Here is a 14,827-nt window from a genome sequence, read left to right on the forward strand (position 1 = left end):
CTCTGAATAAAAACTATTGGCCCTATTTTCTTATGATTGAAGACATGTATAATGCCTACAAGAGAAATGAAAAGGTGTAAAGTATCAGCAGACATATTTCATTACATAACAAGCTGATAATCGCAATATCATTTGATAATACAATTATAGGAGGCAGCGAAAGGCGTTAAATAGAAAACAGTCAATTAGGCATGCTGCGTTTTTCTAACTCATCAAAAATGTTTCACTGGGAACTGACACGTTACACTGAGTGATTTCTACATGAGGTGCCAGAATGATCTCTTTAGGCTATATCAAGCATAATACATTAAAGTTGTGAAAGTCTGTTTCTTACCCTCCTTAGATCTTCTGCAGTATGTAGAGACTGATATCACAGGTCTGAAGCTATTAGTTAGCTATTAGCATAGCTGGATATTTTTCAACAGCGTTTAATAAAAACATAAAGGGGGCAGAATTGATATTTGACGCGTCCCCTGTCTCATTAAAAAGTCTTCTCCTTCCTCTGACCTTTCACTATTATGTCGCAGTCAAGTTTTCTCTCCTCCGTGGACCCCCCCAAAAAGCCAAAACCAAGTCAAATGTGAGCGTAAAATCTTCTGACCGCCTGTTACTACCGCAGTACAGACACACCTGAGTCTGAAGCGTGTCAGGTGCCCTGTACAGTCACATAAAACTGATGTGCAACCGCTACTTCTCTGTGGGAACATAAACCGGCCGGTTCCTGTTTGACGACGCATGCGTGTCGTAACGGTGAGCAAGCCCCGCCTATCTCAGAGATTCTGGCTTCTGATTGGTTAAGAAGGGGGCCCGTGTTGTGAATATTAAATGAGAATTAATTCATTGAGTATCTGAGGTGAAAACAAGCACGTATTGGTCCAGAATCTTGTTCACACCTCATTCAAAACCTCAAAGTCGACCTTAAACAGAACTAATGTTTATCTGTTGTTATACAAAACTACATCCACATAGTTCATTACATTTTTTAAATGTGTACTTTTTTTGAAAATTGTTTCTATGAAAAAATGTTAATATCCGTAAATCTTTAACCGCCGCTTGCTAGCGACAAATAAAATAATCCCCTAAAATCACTTTTTTGTGTGCATATTCAGTGATTAAGAAAATATTTAAACCTATAAAATACACCAAAACTTATTGTATTACACGCCAACCTTGTGCTTACATTTAAAGTATACCAGATTGGTCTGCAAAGTAGTTTTTTAATCATATACTGTTGTATTATCACTACACACTAAAACATAAAAAATAAGTTTTTATTATTAACATAACTAGAAATCAGAGGTGCCAAATAACTGCATTTTATTATAAAGTTCAATATTCTTCCCTTAAAGTTACAGAAGCACAATAATAAAGTACTTATTTTTCACCATTGACTACAATAAAGAATACACATCATTTATATGCATATTTTGAATCACAAAAGTAGCGTTAGTAAGGGAAAAATACTCAGCAAACTGTGTGAGTTTGAAATACTCGTGTTAAGTCACGAAAAAGAGTTCTCACCCAAAGCTCCGCATCCTTGTTTACTATGTTTTACTCTGGTGGAACCGGTTCTGACTTGCTCGTGCTCTGCCTGTCGCTTTCTGCCCCCTGCTGGTGATCAAACGTCATTTCGTAAACAACAACTTCAGCATCTGAGGAGTCGATTTCTGGACTTCAAACCTGATGTTTATAACCCCTTAGCTGCTCAAAGCATTGACTTAAAAAACCTCTGAAAAACACAGACATCAGCATGCAATGATAAAAAACACAAGCGGCCGACATGTAGCAGTTTAGAAAGCCTCTTTAATTGCAATAACACCAACATTTCACAACATGAGATCCATTCCAGAGGTGCAGACAGACAAACATTACAGAAGAATTGTTGATTTTTTTTCCTTCTTTTTTTTTTTGGATTTCCTTTTTGTTTTTATAAGTGCCAAAGATTGATGGTTTAAAGTGTAAGCTGTTATTCTTGAGTAACAACACATTCCTCTCACTTCCCAGCAGTGTGAGCCAAAAGCCGCCCGTGAGCACAGCCTGTGAGGGGTTAATATCCTCACGCAAAGAGCCTGTTTCTGTAAAGAACCGTTCATTTCCCAAACGCCTGGCTGCAGATTAACTCAACATAGAGTGTAGACAGGCTATAGTAATCAGGTACTTCCCTACCTTCTGCGTTTAATCTCCCTTTAACAAGCTGTGCTCTGAGAATACAGTGTGTGCTGTGAGTAATAAACAACCCCACCACCCCATTTTAAGTTCACCTCGAACATTAACAAAAACACTGATGGTTATGAACGTAAAAAAAAACAAAAAAAATCAATGCATGTCCAGAAAAAAGCCAACAACCCCGCCCAGTAGAATTCAGATGCATTTAAGGCCTTAGTGTGTGTTGGCACTCTGAGCTCCTTCGTCAATGTTTCAATAAAGCACACAGGCAGTGGTTTATGTCAAGGCTTGAGTGTTTTTTTTTTTTCATCTCAGTGCAAAATTAAGTAATTTCAGCACATTCACAATCAAATAAATGCCTTCAATATGCCTCAGAGTCTCCAATTGTGTTACCTGAAATCTGCCTCCGATTTTATGTTTCCGCATGAAATGTGTGCATCACATGGTTAAGCCCAAAAGCATAGTCACGAGTACTAACTGCAGCTAAATCGATAGAATACATTTCAGCATATAAACCTTCATTATAAACTGAGGCGAGAGCGCGAGCATAATAAACACGAAGCACTTCCATTTTTAACCATTATAAAAACGTCTGCATAAAATACAATTCTATAGATCGAGATATTACTTTGGTCCCCTTCCGTTAATCCGTCTTCATTTATGTATACTTCTTTCTTTGTTTTCTCTCGCTTCAATTAGAAAAATAGATCCTAAATCAGGACTATTCATAATTGGAATGTTTCCTTATAAAAATATCTTTTTCTTTCTTTCTTTTTTTTCCCAGAGAATGAAAAATGAAGCAAAAGAAAAAATTTGGCCCAAAAATAAACATGTTTGTGTGTTTGTCAGCATTGTGATTGTCCGAGTTTACTGGCTTCTGTGTGTGTCAGTGTGTTAAGGATGCATAGATTGTCAGTGTAGTATAGATCAGACTCACAGGACTAAGCCCCCGACATTCTTATGTTTGTGTTCCTCTCCGGTCAGTATGTGCAGTAATGTGTGCTCGTGTGATTTGGGTCTGTCTGTGTATGATGCAGTTTTAAGGAGTCGAGTGGTGCCGCGGCTCTTCATTCAGGTTTGGGCTCTGAGGTCTCGCTCTTCGGCTCGCTCTCCTCGTCGCTTTCAACGCCGCCAGTGCGAGGAACAGTGCGGCGAATGGTGAAGGGGAGGTCGCCACGCCTACAAGAGAAAACGAATATTACAGCTACTGGAAAAGAAATCACATACGACTTCATGATTTCATCTTCGGACAGTTTCCAGAGTGACACCAGCAGAAGAAGAAAGAAGAGAGGAGAAGAAGGAGGAGGAGGAGGAGACAGATGAAGAGAGAAGAAGAAAGAAGAAGAAATAGAAGGAGGAGAGGAAGGAGGAGAAGGAGAAGAGGAGGAAGAAGAAGGAGACGAAGGAGGACAGGAAGGAGGAGAAGGAGGAGGAAATGGGTGAGAAGGAGGAGAAGAAGGAAGGAGGAGAAGGAGGAAGAAGGAGAAGGAGGAGAGGAGTAAGAAGAAGAGGAAGGAGGACAAGGAGGACAAGAAGAATGAGGAGGAGAAGGAGGAAGAAGAAGAAAGAGAAGAAGGAGAAAGACGGAGGAAAAGGAGGAAGAAAAAGAAGAGGAAGGAGGAGAAGGAGGAAGGAGGAGGAAAAAGATGGAAGAAGAAGGAGGAAAAGGAGGAAGAAGAAGAAGAGGAAGGAGGAGAAGGAGGAAGGAGGAAGGAGAAGGAGGAAAAAGAAGAAGGAGGAAGGAGGAAGAAGAAGGAGAAGGAGACGAAGGAAAAGGAGGAGAATAGGGAGAAGGAGGAGAAGGAAGAGAATAAGGACAAGGACAAGAAGGAGGAGGAGGAGAATGGGGAGAAGAAGGAGAAGGAGGAGAAGTAGTAGTAACCAACATATGCTCTGAACAATGGAGGAAACGTGTCTGAACAGAAGCCTCTGGGACGTCAGGCTCTCTTCCCCACCTGAGCTTGCTCTTGAGGGAGCTGACTTCACGGTTCATGGCGTCTGCGGACTCGGTGGCGTCCTCCAGCTCTCTCTGCAGTTTCCTTCGGTTGGCGTTGGCTCTCTGAGCCTCCTCCTCAGCCTCCTCCAGCTGACGCTTCAGCTGCTTCATGCGAGAGTTCAGCTTGTCCACCTGGAATTCAACACGGACACATTTAGATGACCAATAAAAACACTGATGAGGGCTGCAATGATCCTATTGTTAAAATAAAAACAGGTCAGTGTGACGGGAATCCTCTGACCTGGTCCTTGTGCTGCTCGGTGTTGCGTCTCTCGTCGTCCACCTGCAGGATGACTTCCTTCAGCTTCTTCTCTGTGCGTCTCACCAGCTTGGTGGCAGCCTGCCTCTCCCTGAGACCAGAGCATGACAGATATAATGTCACATGTTCTTTATTGGCAGGCTCCCTTTTATTCCATATATCTTCCTATTTTATTAATGTGTTTTTGTGCATTTTATTGTTGGGTTTTTACTTTATTAAGCACTTTGTAACGCTGGTTTTGAAAAGTGCAATGAAATTAAACTCTGTTATGAACTTAATATTACTGTCAGCTCGTGTAACCAGCTGGTGGAGGATGTGCTAAGATCCTTTATGTATGTAAAAGAAGCAACACTGTCTCCAAGATAAAAAAGTATATTGTATACATAATGTACAGAAAGTGCAATCTGTCTTCACCTGGTCTCCATGTCCACTTGTTCCTCCAGCTGAGCGATCTTGGCCTCCAGGGCGGCCATGTTGGCCTTGTACTTGGATTTGACGGTTCCCTCCAGCTCCTGCAGCTTCAGTTTCAGCTCCTTGTTCTGACGCTCCATATGGGAACGAGCGCTCTCCACACGCTGGGAGCTGCTGCGCTCTGCTGTCAGCTCCACGTTCGTCTGGTCGGTCTGATGTAAATAGATAAAATAAAAGAGTTGGATTCACATTGCCTTCAAATCACTTGACACAACCCTTATAGTCAGCTACGTCCTGCTCAAGCCCACTCACATGCAGCAATGCTTTCTTCAGCCTGTCATTGATCAGCTCAGTGTTGCACTGCTCCTCCTCCAGCTCTTCCTCTAGCTGAGCGATGCGAGCCTCCAGCCGCCTCCTCTCCTCTGCAGCCTGAGCACTAAGAGAAGGGAGAAGGAAGAGATGGAAGACAAAAGGTAAATATAATAATGCAAAAGTGAGTTTAAGCAGTGTTCCTGGAGGTGGATGGGTGCCTTACTTCTTGGTGGCCTGGTTATTGATCTCATCCTGCAGTTCGTCTCTCTCCTGCTGGGCCTGTCGCTTCACTCGCTCTGCAGCTGCCAACTCCTGCACAGGGATGATGGTGATAATGACTTCATTTAAAAACAAGAGTTAACAAAGTGCACTGACAAACAAAGCATAAACAGGATACTCAGAAGGCATTCAAATGACAAAGGATGGACATTACAAGCAATATAACGGTACAGTGAATATAGAGTTTAACTAAAAGGACAAAAGATAGAGAGAGGAGAGACGGATGATTAAAGAGGACGATGAAAAAGGCATCAAAAAGAAACACACAAAAGTCTATAAAAATGAGTTTTGAATCGTGCCGACCTCCTGCATCTGGAGCATGTCGGCCTCCATTCCCTTCAGCTTCTTCTCCGTCTCTTTGCTCTGAGCCAGGATCTCCTCCCTGGACATGCGAGTGTCCTCCAGCTCGCGGATCAACTCCTTCATCTGGGCCTGCAGAGTCGGAGGAGTCAAGTCAGAGTGGGAACCCACAACACGGCCTGCGTTTGATCTTTGATTGATTACAGTTATTTCTGACTCACTTGGAGCTTCTTCAGCTGTTTCAGAGCCTCATCGCGGCTCTTGTTGGCCATGTCGATGCCCGCCTCCAGCTCCTTCAGGTCCAGCTCCAGCTTCTTGCGTGCGGCCACGGCTGCAGAACGCTGCTTCCTCTCATCCTCCAGCTCCATCTCCATCTCTCGCACCTGAAGGAGGCACATTTGATTTCAGCCAAGTCCATTTAAACAGAACCAAGAAACAGCAAATGCACACACTCTAAGCTAATTATAGCCCAGTCTAGGAGGAGAGAGATATCCAAGTTTGAATTACAGTTTCACATGAACAAAAGATCTGGCTCAAACCTGTTTGACGAGCGCTCTCTTCTTCTCCTCGCCCATCTCGTCCCGTCCCGCCAGGTCTCTCTCGTACTGCGCCTTCAACGCCTGCATGTTGACCTCCAGACGCAGCTTAGCGTCCTCTGTGGCCTGCAGCTCGTCCTCCAGCTCCTCCAGCTGAGTCTTCATCTCCTCCAGCTGCTGCTCCGTCGCACGTTTGGACTTCTCCAGCTCGTGGACCTGCAGGAACAAGGAAGAGGGGTTGGTCGGTGAGGAGGACGGTATGAGAAGAACAGACACAACGTACCGCGGTAAACATTTATCAGACTTACATTCTTGCCAACATCGTCCTTAGAGGACACAAGGTCCTCCATTTCAGCCCGCAGCAGCTTGTTGTTGCGGTCCAGTTCATCCTTGATGTCCATCAGAGAGTCCAGCTCACGGGTTAGAGCCAGAGCCCGGGTCTCCTTCTCTCTGGCCTCAGCTTCAGCTCGGTCACGCTCCTCTGCATAGCGGGCGGATATGTTCTTCTCCTCGGCCAGCATCTAGAGAAATTCAGGACGACGGTGTCAAATCGAAATCCTAATATTAAACTAATCGCTGCCTTGGATATATTGCAAACAATTTCTCACCTGGTCAAACTTCTTCTGCTTCTTCTCCAGGTTGGAGACGATTTGTCGGAGGTGGTCCTGGTCCACCAGCAAGTCGTCCAGCTCCTGCTGCACACGCGTCTTGGTTTTGTCCAGTTTCTCGAAGGCAGCACACTTCTCTTCCAGGCGCTGGTTTGTTCCCTCCAGGTCCCTCTGAAGCCTCTTCTTTCCTTCCTCAGCGGTCTCCAGACAGCCAGCATCCTGCTCCACCTTCTTCTTCATCTCGACGAGCTACAAGGAAAGACGCAGGCGTCACTCAAACGTTAGACTCTTTGAGGACACAGGATTCTGAGCAGACACACTGAGGACATTCACGCGATTCTTCTCACCTGCGCATGCACCATCTGAAGCTGCTTCTCCACGTTTCTCTTGGCTTCTTCCTCCTCCTCCAGCTGTTCTTTCAGGTTGTTATGTTCGTCCTCCAGCTGACACACACGCATGTTGTGAAACAGCTTCTGGCGTGTCTCTTCTTGGAGTAGATTCTGTTGTAGACATGGACATGTGATGCTTAATTACACGTAGAAACCCGTTCAATGAAGAGTCTGATTTAAGCTATCAGACACTTTTTTTCCACCCAAGCTCCAGCACTCTTACCTGTAGGTCTTTATAAAGAGAAAACACAAGGTGTTAGCAGCCCGTCTGATAATGATATTATTGGCCAGTGTATATAACCTGTTCACAAAGTCTGACAGTGAATTGTATCTGTATTATCTTGGCACAGACGCAGCCATGATGATGGTCTGCTCTGAGAGCGTGTTGAGAGGTAACGAGTATGACTGATGAGGCTTCTCTTTGGGGACACTGATGTTGCGTGTTGCCATAGCAAGAGTTTGACTGACAGCCAGTCATCCAATCATGACAATCACATACCAGGGAGCTTTTTGAGTCGTCCAATCACGACTCCCAGTTTGTGCTGCGTACATACTTGATAGTTAAACTTGACAACATTGAATTTGATCATTTTATATTTAACAGCGAACATTCAAACTTATGAACACACGCAAGTCATCCGAGTCATCAGGCCTCAAGTCAAGTCGAGTCTCAAGTCATTTATTTTTTGTCAAGTCACAAGTCATCAAGTCTCAAGTCCACATCTCTGATTTTATAGTCTGTAAGTGATTAAAAGATGTTTTTCCAGAGAAATCAACAACTAGCATGTGACATTTTCACAGCACTGATTTGAATCATAGATTAAGTAACATGACTTAATCTATCTTCTCTGCCTGTTGAACGACAATTATACCAAACATACATCCTTCAGACACGTGGCTTCAGAAACCCGACTGTAAACAGCCACATGTCTGAATGATGCACAACGGGGGGCAACATCTTATCATGATCATTTCAATCATTTCCCAACAAAGCCCAATTTTCTAATTATTGTATTCAGATTATTTCCTGCATATTTGACAGCAGAGATTAGGAAACATCTGAAAGATAAAACATAACTAGAGATATTGGGAATCATTTGTCTAGTTTAAATAGAAACCTGCTCTGTATGTGCTGATATCATGGGAAGGTAGGGAAGGTTTAAGACAATGGTAGACTTTATGGACTTTATGTTGGTCTGCGTACCTGAGCATCCTGCAGCTGGGACTCCACAGCGGAGAAGTCTTTGGTTGCCTTGATGGACTTGCCCTCCACCTCACTCAGCACGGAGCTTACATTATCGAGCTCAGCCTGCAGAGAGACGACAGCAAATGAGCCGCTGAACAGAACAACACATCATCTGCTCAGACAGAAACTACAGATTTAGCATTAAGCTGACAGAAATGGATTACACCTGCTTTCTGTTTCTAAAAGTTTTACCTGCACTTTTGCGAATTTCTCGGCCAGCTCCAGCCTCTGGCGCTCGCTCTCTGAATGTTTGAGCAGCAGCTCCTGGACCTGGGACTCCGCCTTCTTCCTGCGATGCTCCGACTCTCCCTTACCCTGACTCAGAGTCCGCATCTCAATGGCCAGCTCGTTCCTCTCAGACTCCAGAGCCTGCTTGGCCTTCTCCATGGACACTTTGTTCTGCAGGAGAAAATTATTTATGATTTCTGCAGTCATAAAAAGTGTAAACATTAAAATCAGGAGTTAGATAAAGGCTGTGAAGAGATTTACCCTCTTGGCCTGCTCCAGCTGCTCGTTGAGCTCGTCGAAGGCCTGCCCGTGTTTCTGTCTCATGTCAACCAGCAGCTGCTCGTGGACTTTGGCCTCATCATCCAGGGTCTTTTTAAGATGTGCCACCTCTGTCTCACGCTTGCTCCTGAACAGGGAGAGCAGAGATTAAGCTGCTTGTGTCAACTTCCAAACTGATTCCTTGACACGTAACGGCCAGAGGTTTTACTTTTGTAGTTAGAACAATTATTGTTACCTGAGCTCTTGCTGAGCGGCGGTGGAGTCCAGAGTGTCCTCGAGCTCGGTCTTGAGGGCCTCCAGCTCTTCTCCGAGGTCCCTGCGGTGTTTCTCTGCCTTCATGCGGGCCTGCCTCTCCAGATCAAGATCCTCCTGCAGCTCAGAGAGCTGAGCCTCCAGCTCACGGATCTTCTTCTGGGCCATGTTCTTCTGGGCTGCCTCCTCTTCAATCCTTTAGGAGGAGCAGGTCAGGAGAAATAAGTATAATGGTCGAGTGACTGACTTAAAATAAAGGCATGTAGAGTCTTATACTGACCTGGCCAGAGCTGCCTGGAGCTCTTCTTCCTTCTTGGCCAGTTGGGCTCGGAGCTCAGCGATCTGGGCCTGCAGCTCAGAAATCTGGTCGTGTGTATCAGTGAATTCGCCCTCAAGCTTGCGGCGGTTCTTCTCCAGCTCCTGGCGCTGCTTCTCCTCCCTACGCAGGCGGTCTGAGAGAAAAAAATAAAAGAGGTTATAAAGAATAAAAAGGATGCTGGTTTCACAAACAGTCCTTTAAGTAACTATAGGTCTCTACTGTGTTTTCCTCTTACCCTCCAGGTCGGTGATCATGGCCTCATGTTTGGTCTTGAGTTTCTGCAGGCTCTTGGATTTCTCCTCCTCCTCTGCCAGGTTGGTGGTGAACTCAGAGACCCTCTCCTCCATCAGCTTCTTCTCCTGTGTTCACAAACAAAAAGAAATATTGTCAGAAGCTGCTCACGTTGTACGTTTGTCCTTTTCAGAGGAAACTGGTAGAAAGAGTTAGAAAGTAGAAGACACTAGTTCCATCTTTAGTTTGGCGAGTGCGTTTAGATCTGACAGAATATAGCTTGTCCATGATTGGAGTTCTTTTCATCCTAACCTTGTTTAGTTTGTTGTTCTGGTCATCCAGAACCATGACATCCTCTTCTATCTTCTTCATCTTGGCCTCCATGGTGACCTTCTCCAGCTGGAGCTTCTGCCTGGCTGCCTCCTCCTCATCCAGCTGCTGCTCCAGGTCCTGTGTGACAAGGACGAATCAAACGGTGAGCTTTCTCTGAAGTGTTCAGTGCATACATATTTAATTAAATAAGTTAACTTTTCCTACTTACTGAGATATTTTGCTGCATCTTCTTTTTCTCTGATGACAGATGTGAGGCACGCTCCTCCTCCTCCTCCACACGGGCCTCCAGGTCATGGAGGATCTCCTCCAGCTCCTGCTTCCTGGCAGCCAGGCGGGCTCTCATCTCCTCAGCCTCGGCACAGAGTTCGGTTTCTGCCTGGAGCTGCTCCTGCAGGGCCATCTTCTCGGCACTCAGCTGCGAGCAGAGCAAGAAGATTACTCTACTATCTACAGAAACTCTAATTATGACATTCAAACAAAACATCCTCCATCATTCATCCTTCAGGGAGTGGTTTATGGAAGCAGGAGGCTTGTTTCCAATCACAGAACAAAGTGTCTGTGGTTTCTCAAAGTTTACCTGCTGCTGTTTTTCTTCCATCTCATGGAGCTGCTGCTCAGCAAACAGGTGCTTCTCCTTCACCTTCACCAGCTCTTCATCCTTGGCCAACATCTCCTCCTCCTGCCTGCTGACTTGAAGCAGAGGCTTCACCTGAGGAGGAAATGGTGGGAATAAGGTGTTAGGAAAGGTAAGAAAAAGGGGGATGGTGAAATTGTAAGCTAAGATGTTGCAGCAGACCGCGGCTCACCTTGGTGAAGAGTCTCCACCACTGCCAGTTCCTGAGTTTAAGATAAGCGGCACAGTTCCTCTGGATCACCTTCATTGCAGTCAGTTGCTGCTGTCTCTTGGCAAAAGCCCTACAAAGCAACATCAGACACAGACTCAGACGAGCGCTCATGAAACAACAAACAAGTGATCCCTTTGAGGTATCTTGGCTGTGCCATACAGAAGTCGTTTTCTGAGGTGTGTTAAAGTTTGTCGTCACTCAAACGACAGCAGGTAACAGAATCAGTCTCGTCACAGAAGGTGCTGACGGTGTCTACTTACTTGCGGGCGACGTAGCCTCTGCACCAGGCCTGGAAACTGATGATGATGTCAGTGATCTTCATGTCCCTCTCCTCCTCCAGGTGAGCCAGGACTCCGGCTCTGAAGAACACTTTGCTCTGGCCGATCCGGTACAGGTTGGGATCCAGCTCCAGGCTTTTGATCTGACGGGAGAGGAAGACACGCGCTGATCATTCATACTGTGGAGGGACGAGTTACTGCGGAGACGAACAGGAAGTCTTTGGACGCCTTACCATGAGCACGCAGGCCTGCTTTCCGTCCATGAAGCCCTTGGGGATGGCATTGGGAGTGAGGATTTCATACCTTAAAAAAGGGGGCAGATGATGGATTTTATTTTTTCTTAAACACACCTACCAGAAGAACAACAAGGTGCACTGTAAAGACTTCTGTTACCTCTGTCTGAACTCCTGGAAGACGATGCGGTTGGGGAAACCCTGTCTGCAGATACGGATCCCCTCGAGGACACCATTACACCTTAGCTGGTCCAGAACCAGGTGGGGGTCTAGTTTGCCGGCCTGGGAGAGGGGGACATATGCTGATCAGGAGTGTGGCAACATCAACAGGTAGAAATAAAGTATTTCTGATTCTCATTTTCTTTTCTGCAATTCTCAGAACCAGAGAAACTAAACTCAGACACTAAGCTGTTTTTATAATTACTTATTACCTGTAAAAATGATGCAAATTATGGACCTAAAGGAAATAAAGTTTCTTGTCTCTCCAACGCTCCTCCATTTCTCATTCTCTCTCTAGATTATTTCCCCCCCGTTCCCCTCCATCTCCGCTGCTCTCAGTTGTTATGAGCTAGCTAGCTAATTCAGCTAGCGAGCTGTCAGAGAGGACAGCGTTTACTTTGTGGACACATTATTCTGAATGTTTGGGTGAAAGGGACGAGAACAACATGACGGTGAAATGTAAGCTGTGTCTGGAGGATGAGTGCTCGTCAGCTGTGAAGAGCTCGACTTCAAATGTGAAGAAGCATCTGCAGCTAAACACAGCTCCACAACACTGGTGGGACTAAGAACCTGTGTTGTCGTGGAAACAGCTGTGCCTAATGCTGTATGCCTCTGCCCAGTTCACTGTCAGACTGTTAGCATCATAAAGAGCTGTAAAGGTTATACCGCGTCTGTCATTCCTGTTATCAGGCTGCAGAGTTACAGATTATGGGTCGTAAATGAGGCGATGCAGCGGCGGTAGAGTCGATACATTCAAAGACAGGCGTACAGCAGACTACACACCGTCCTGACATTAAACCCCCTCTGAATAATGTTCTTCTTTGAGTGCTCAAATAATAAATGTTAATTATTCTAGAGAACTTGAATAAGCACAAGCGCCAGCCTTTCATTTCTCCGGTACCTTCTTCTCGTGGTTGGGGATGATGCAGCGGACAAAGTTGGGGTTTGTGTTCCTCAGCGTGGCCATGAGTTTGGACAGCTGCTCTTTGTACAGCTGGCCCACCGTGCGGAACATGCCCTTGCGAGTCTTGAAGGCACCGGGCTCGGACATGCCGGACACCTTATCCAGGCCGACGATTCGGTCCACTGAAAGAGGAGAGAGAGGGACAAACGGAGAGAAAGACATGTTAGATGTTTGAGGCTTTTAATTTGATTATTTCAATATGTAACCAGGCAAACTCAAGCCAAATGCATGTCATAAAGAAGAATGAATATGACCATTGTCTCTCCACTTCCTCAATAATTCATAAACCAGGACCAGTGAGACACCACACAAACACCGAGTGAATGCGGCGGGAAACGGGGATCAGGAGCAGGATAACAGAGTGGAGTGAAGCGTGGAGAGATCACACACCATAACAGTAAAACAAAAATCAGTGCAGTGAGTGGAGGGGGCTGGTCAGCTGTTAACACTGCCAGCTTGTAGAGTGGAAACTATGTGTGATGGTTCAACTGTAAATGTCTGTGTGTCAGGAAGGTGAGAAACTTCGGCGGTTGCAGTGGGCATGTATTTTTTGTGGTGATCAAACAACCAAACCAAACCCATGCAGTATATACCCATCGCTGCAGTACCCAAGACCAACACCAGGAGTCCCCAAACAACACTATTACACAGAGGGAGAAAAGGAGAGTTCAATGACAGAGCATCAGGAGGCAAGATGGAAAGAAGGATTTGTTACTGCACACAGAAACAACTCACAAAGTCGTCGTACTTATCCCCAAACTAAAGTCAGGACAGATTCAGGTTGTAACAGACATCAGGAGGAGGAGGGAAAGAAGAGAAAAAGAAAACCTGGTCACCTGAGTCAGAGTGCAGAAAAGGAAAGCGCTGATAAAAATAGGCTCTCTGACATTTCTTTACTTCTGAGACCCCGTGAAAGAAAAATAAGGACAGACGAAATGGGAGCAGACAGAGGAAGAAAAGGACGGAAACAACAAGTAGGATGTGAGAGGGTAAACACAAGAGGTCCACACAGCACACAGTAAAGAGAGAAAGAAAACACTATGAAATAAAAACAGGAAGCAACACTGAGATATATTCCCACGACGACGCAGTGATCCCTGGGTCAACATCTGCCCCAACTCACCGTCCTTCCACAGCTCAGAGACAAACTTGTCGGTGGACTGGTTGAGCAGTGAAGCCACGTTGTCATTCAGTGGGTCCATGTTCTTCATCAGCCACTCGTCTGCTTTGTAGTCCACCTGAGGAGTAGCATTACGCAGGAAGTGTTACCTTCTTTAACTCAGGAAATGCAAAGAACTGCAGGTCGACAAATGGTGACGATGTAGTGTTGAGAATGCCTCATAAAGCACTCTGCACGTTTACCTTGCCAGCATAATGGATGATGCAGAAGTCGGCTTCATCCTTCAGTTTCTTGGGCTTGAAGAACTTGGGGTGAGTGCCCTGCTCCTGGAGCACCTTCTCCACAAAGCTCTTGTCAGTGGCTTTGGGAAACCAGCACTCCTCGTCCAACAGAGCGAGGATACCAGGTGGGCTGGCCTGCATGCAGAGAGGAGAGAGCAGGTATTACTGCATGATACAGAAACATATGTTCTTCCACTTGTTCAGTACTTTAAAGCGGTAATGAGAGATGTTTCGGCCATGAACGATCCGTTGAAAAATATTTTTAGTGAACTGAATGATCCGTTCAATTCCTGTCGTTCACTCTGAGGAGGGCTGTATGCATCAAATGATTTCATTTCATTGGTTAGGAGAACTACGGAACATATCACTTGACCGACTGTCTCTCTTTCACTCATGACACGACCTGATTACGACCCAAAGTGGGGCGGAAGCATTTCAGGCTTGCATACAAAGTCAATTCACAGACGTGTAAACCTCCGACAGATGAACACAAACTAAATTAAGTTTATTTATGAAGATGTTATAAAGTCGGAAGGTTTTGTAATGGACAGGTTGGGCCGAGTAACTGTTATAATGTGATTACAGTTTACTTGCGACACTTGCAGAGACCGGAAAAGCAGCCGCTTGCTAAACCGGCGCCCGTGTGTTTAGAAGTTGCCATGTTTCTTTTGCACGTTTCTTTTTATTAAAGAGCTTAATAGAACCTCAACTATATACTACATAAGAGCAGCTGTAGGGGATGT

General features: G+C 45.4%; 1 protein-coding gene across 2 annotated transcripts in view; it reads right to left on the bottom strand.

Annotated features, from left to right (window-relative positions):
* Nucleotides 1-1,783: 1,783 nt before the first annotated feature.
* LOC138604016 (myosin-9-like) overlaps nt 1,784-14,827 on the bottom strand; it is a 39,631-nt gene continuing 26,587 nt past the window's right edge. For both annotated transcript variants that reach the window (XM_069675819.1, XM_069675818.1), the window contains 28 exons: nt 14,046-14,219; nt 13,807-13,921; nt 12,621-12,805; nt 11,661-11,782; nt 11,501-11,570; nt 11,250-11,410; nt 10,951-11,059; nt 10,722-10,853; nt 10,353-10,559; nt 10,124-10,261; nt 9,816-9,939; nt 9,542-9,713; nt 9,245-9,457; nt 8,992-9,136; nt 8,695-8,901; nt 8,461-8,565; nt 7,215-7,367; nt 6,868-7,116; nt 6,568-6,780; nt 6,263-6,475; nt 5,945-6,106; nt 5,727-5,855; nt 5,368-5,456; nt 5,145-5,268; nt 4,836-5,044; nt 4,404-4,512; nt 4,122-4,294; nt 1,784-3,345 (listed from right to left, as the gene is read on the bottom strand). In XM_069675819.1, coding sequence (XP_069531920.1) covers nt 3,234-3,345; nt 4,122-4,294; nt 4,404-4,512; nt 4,836-5,044; nt 5,145-5,268; nt 5,368-5,456; nt 5,727-5,855; nt 5,945-6,106; nt 6,263-6,475; nt 6,568-6,780; nt 6,868-7,116; nt 7,215-7,367; nt 8,461-8,565; nt 8,695-8,901; nt 8,992-9,136; nt 9,245-9,457; nt 9,542-9,713; nt 9,816-9,939; nt 10,124-10,261; nt 10,353-10,559; nt 10,722-10,853; nt 10,951-11,059; nt 11,250-11,410; nt 11,501-11,570; nt 11,661-11,782; nt 12,621-12,805; nt 13,807-13,921; nt 14,046-14,219 — 4,314 coding nt within the window. In that variant the 3' untranslated portion in view covers nt 1,784-3,233. The remainder of the gene's footprint in view (nt 3,346-4,121; nt 4,295-4,403; nt 4,513-4,835; nt 5,045-5,144; nt 5,269-5,367; nt 5,457-5,726; nt 5,856-5,944; nt 6,107-6,262; nt 6,476-6,567; nt 6,781-6,867; nt 7,117-7,214; nt 7,368-8,460; nt 8,566-8,694; nt 8,902-8,991; nt 9,137-9,244; nt 9,458-9,541; nt 9,714-9,815; nt 9,940-10,123; nt 10,262-10,352; nt 10,560-10,721; nt 10,854-10,950; nt 11,060-11,249; nt 11,411-11,500; nt 11,571-11,660; nt 11,783-12,620; nt 12,806-13,806; nt 13,922-14,045; nt 14,220-14,827) is intronic.

Source organism: Semicossyphus pulcher, unplaced genomic scaffold, assembly GCF_022749685.1.
Source record: "Semicossyphus pulcher isolate SPU_LCO1_2020_fin unplaced genomic scaffold, fSemPul1.0.p SCAF_25, whole genome shotgun sequence".
Lineage (NCBI taxonomy): Eukaryota > Metazoa > Chordata > Actinopteri > Labriformes > Labridae > Semicossyphus > Semicossyphus pulcher.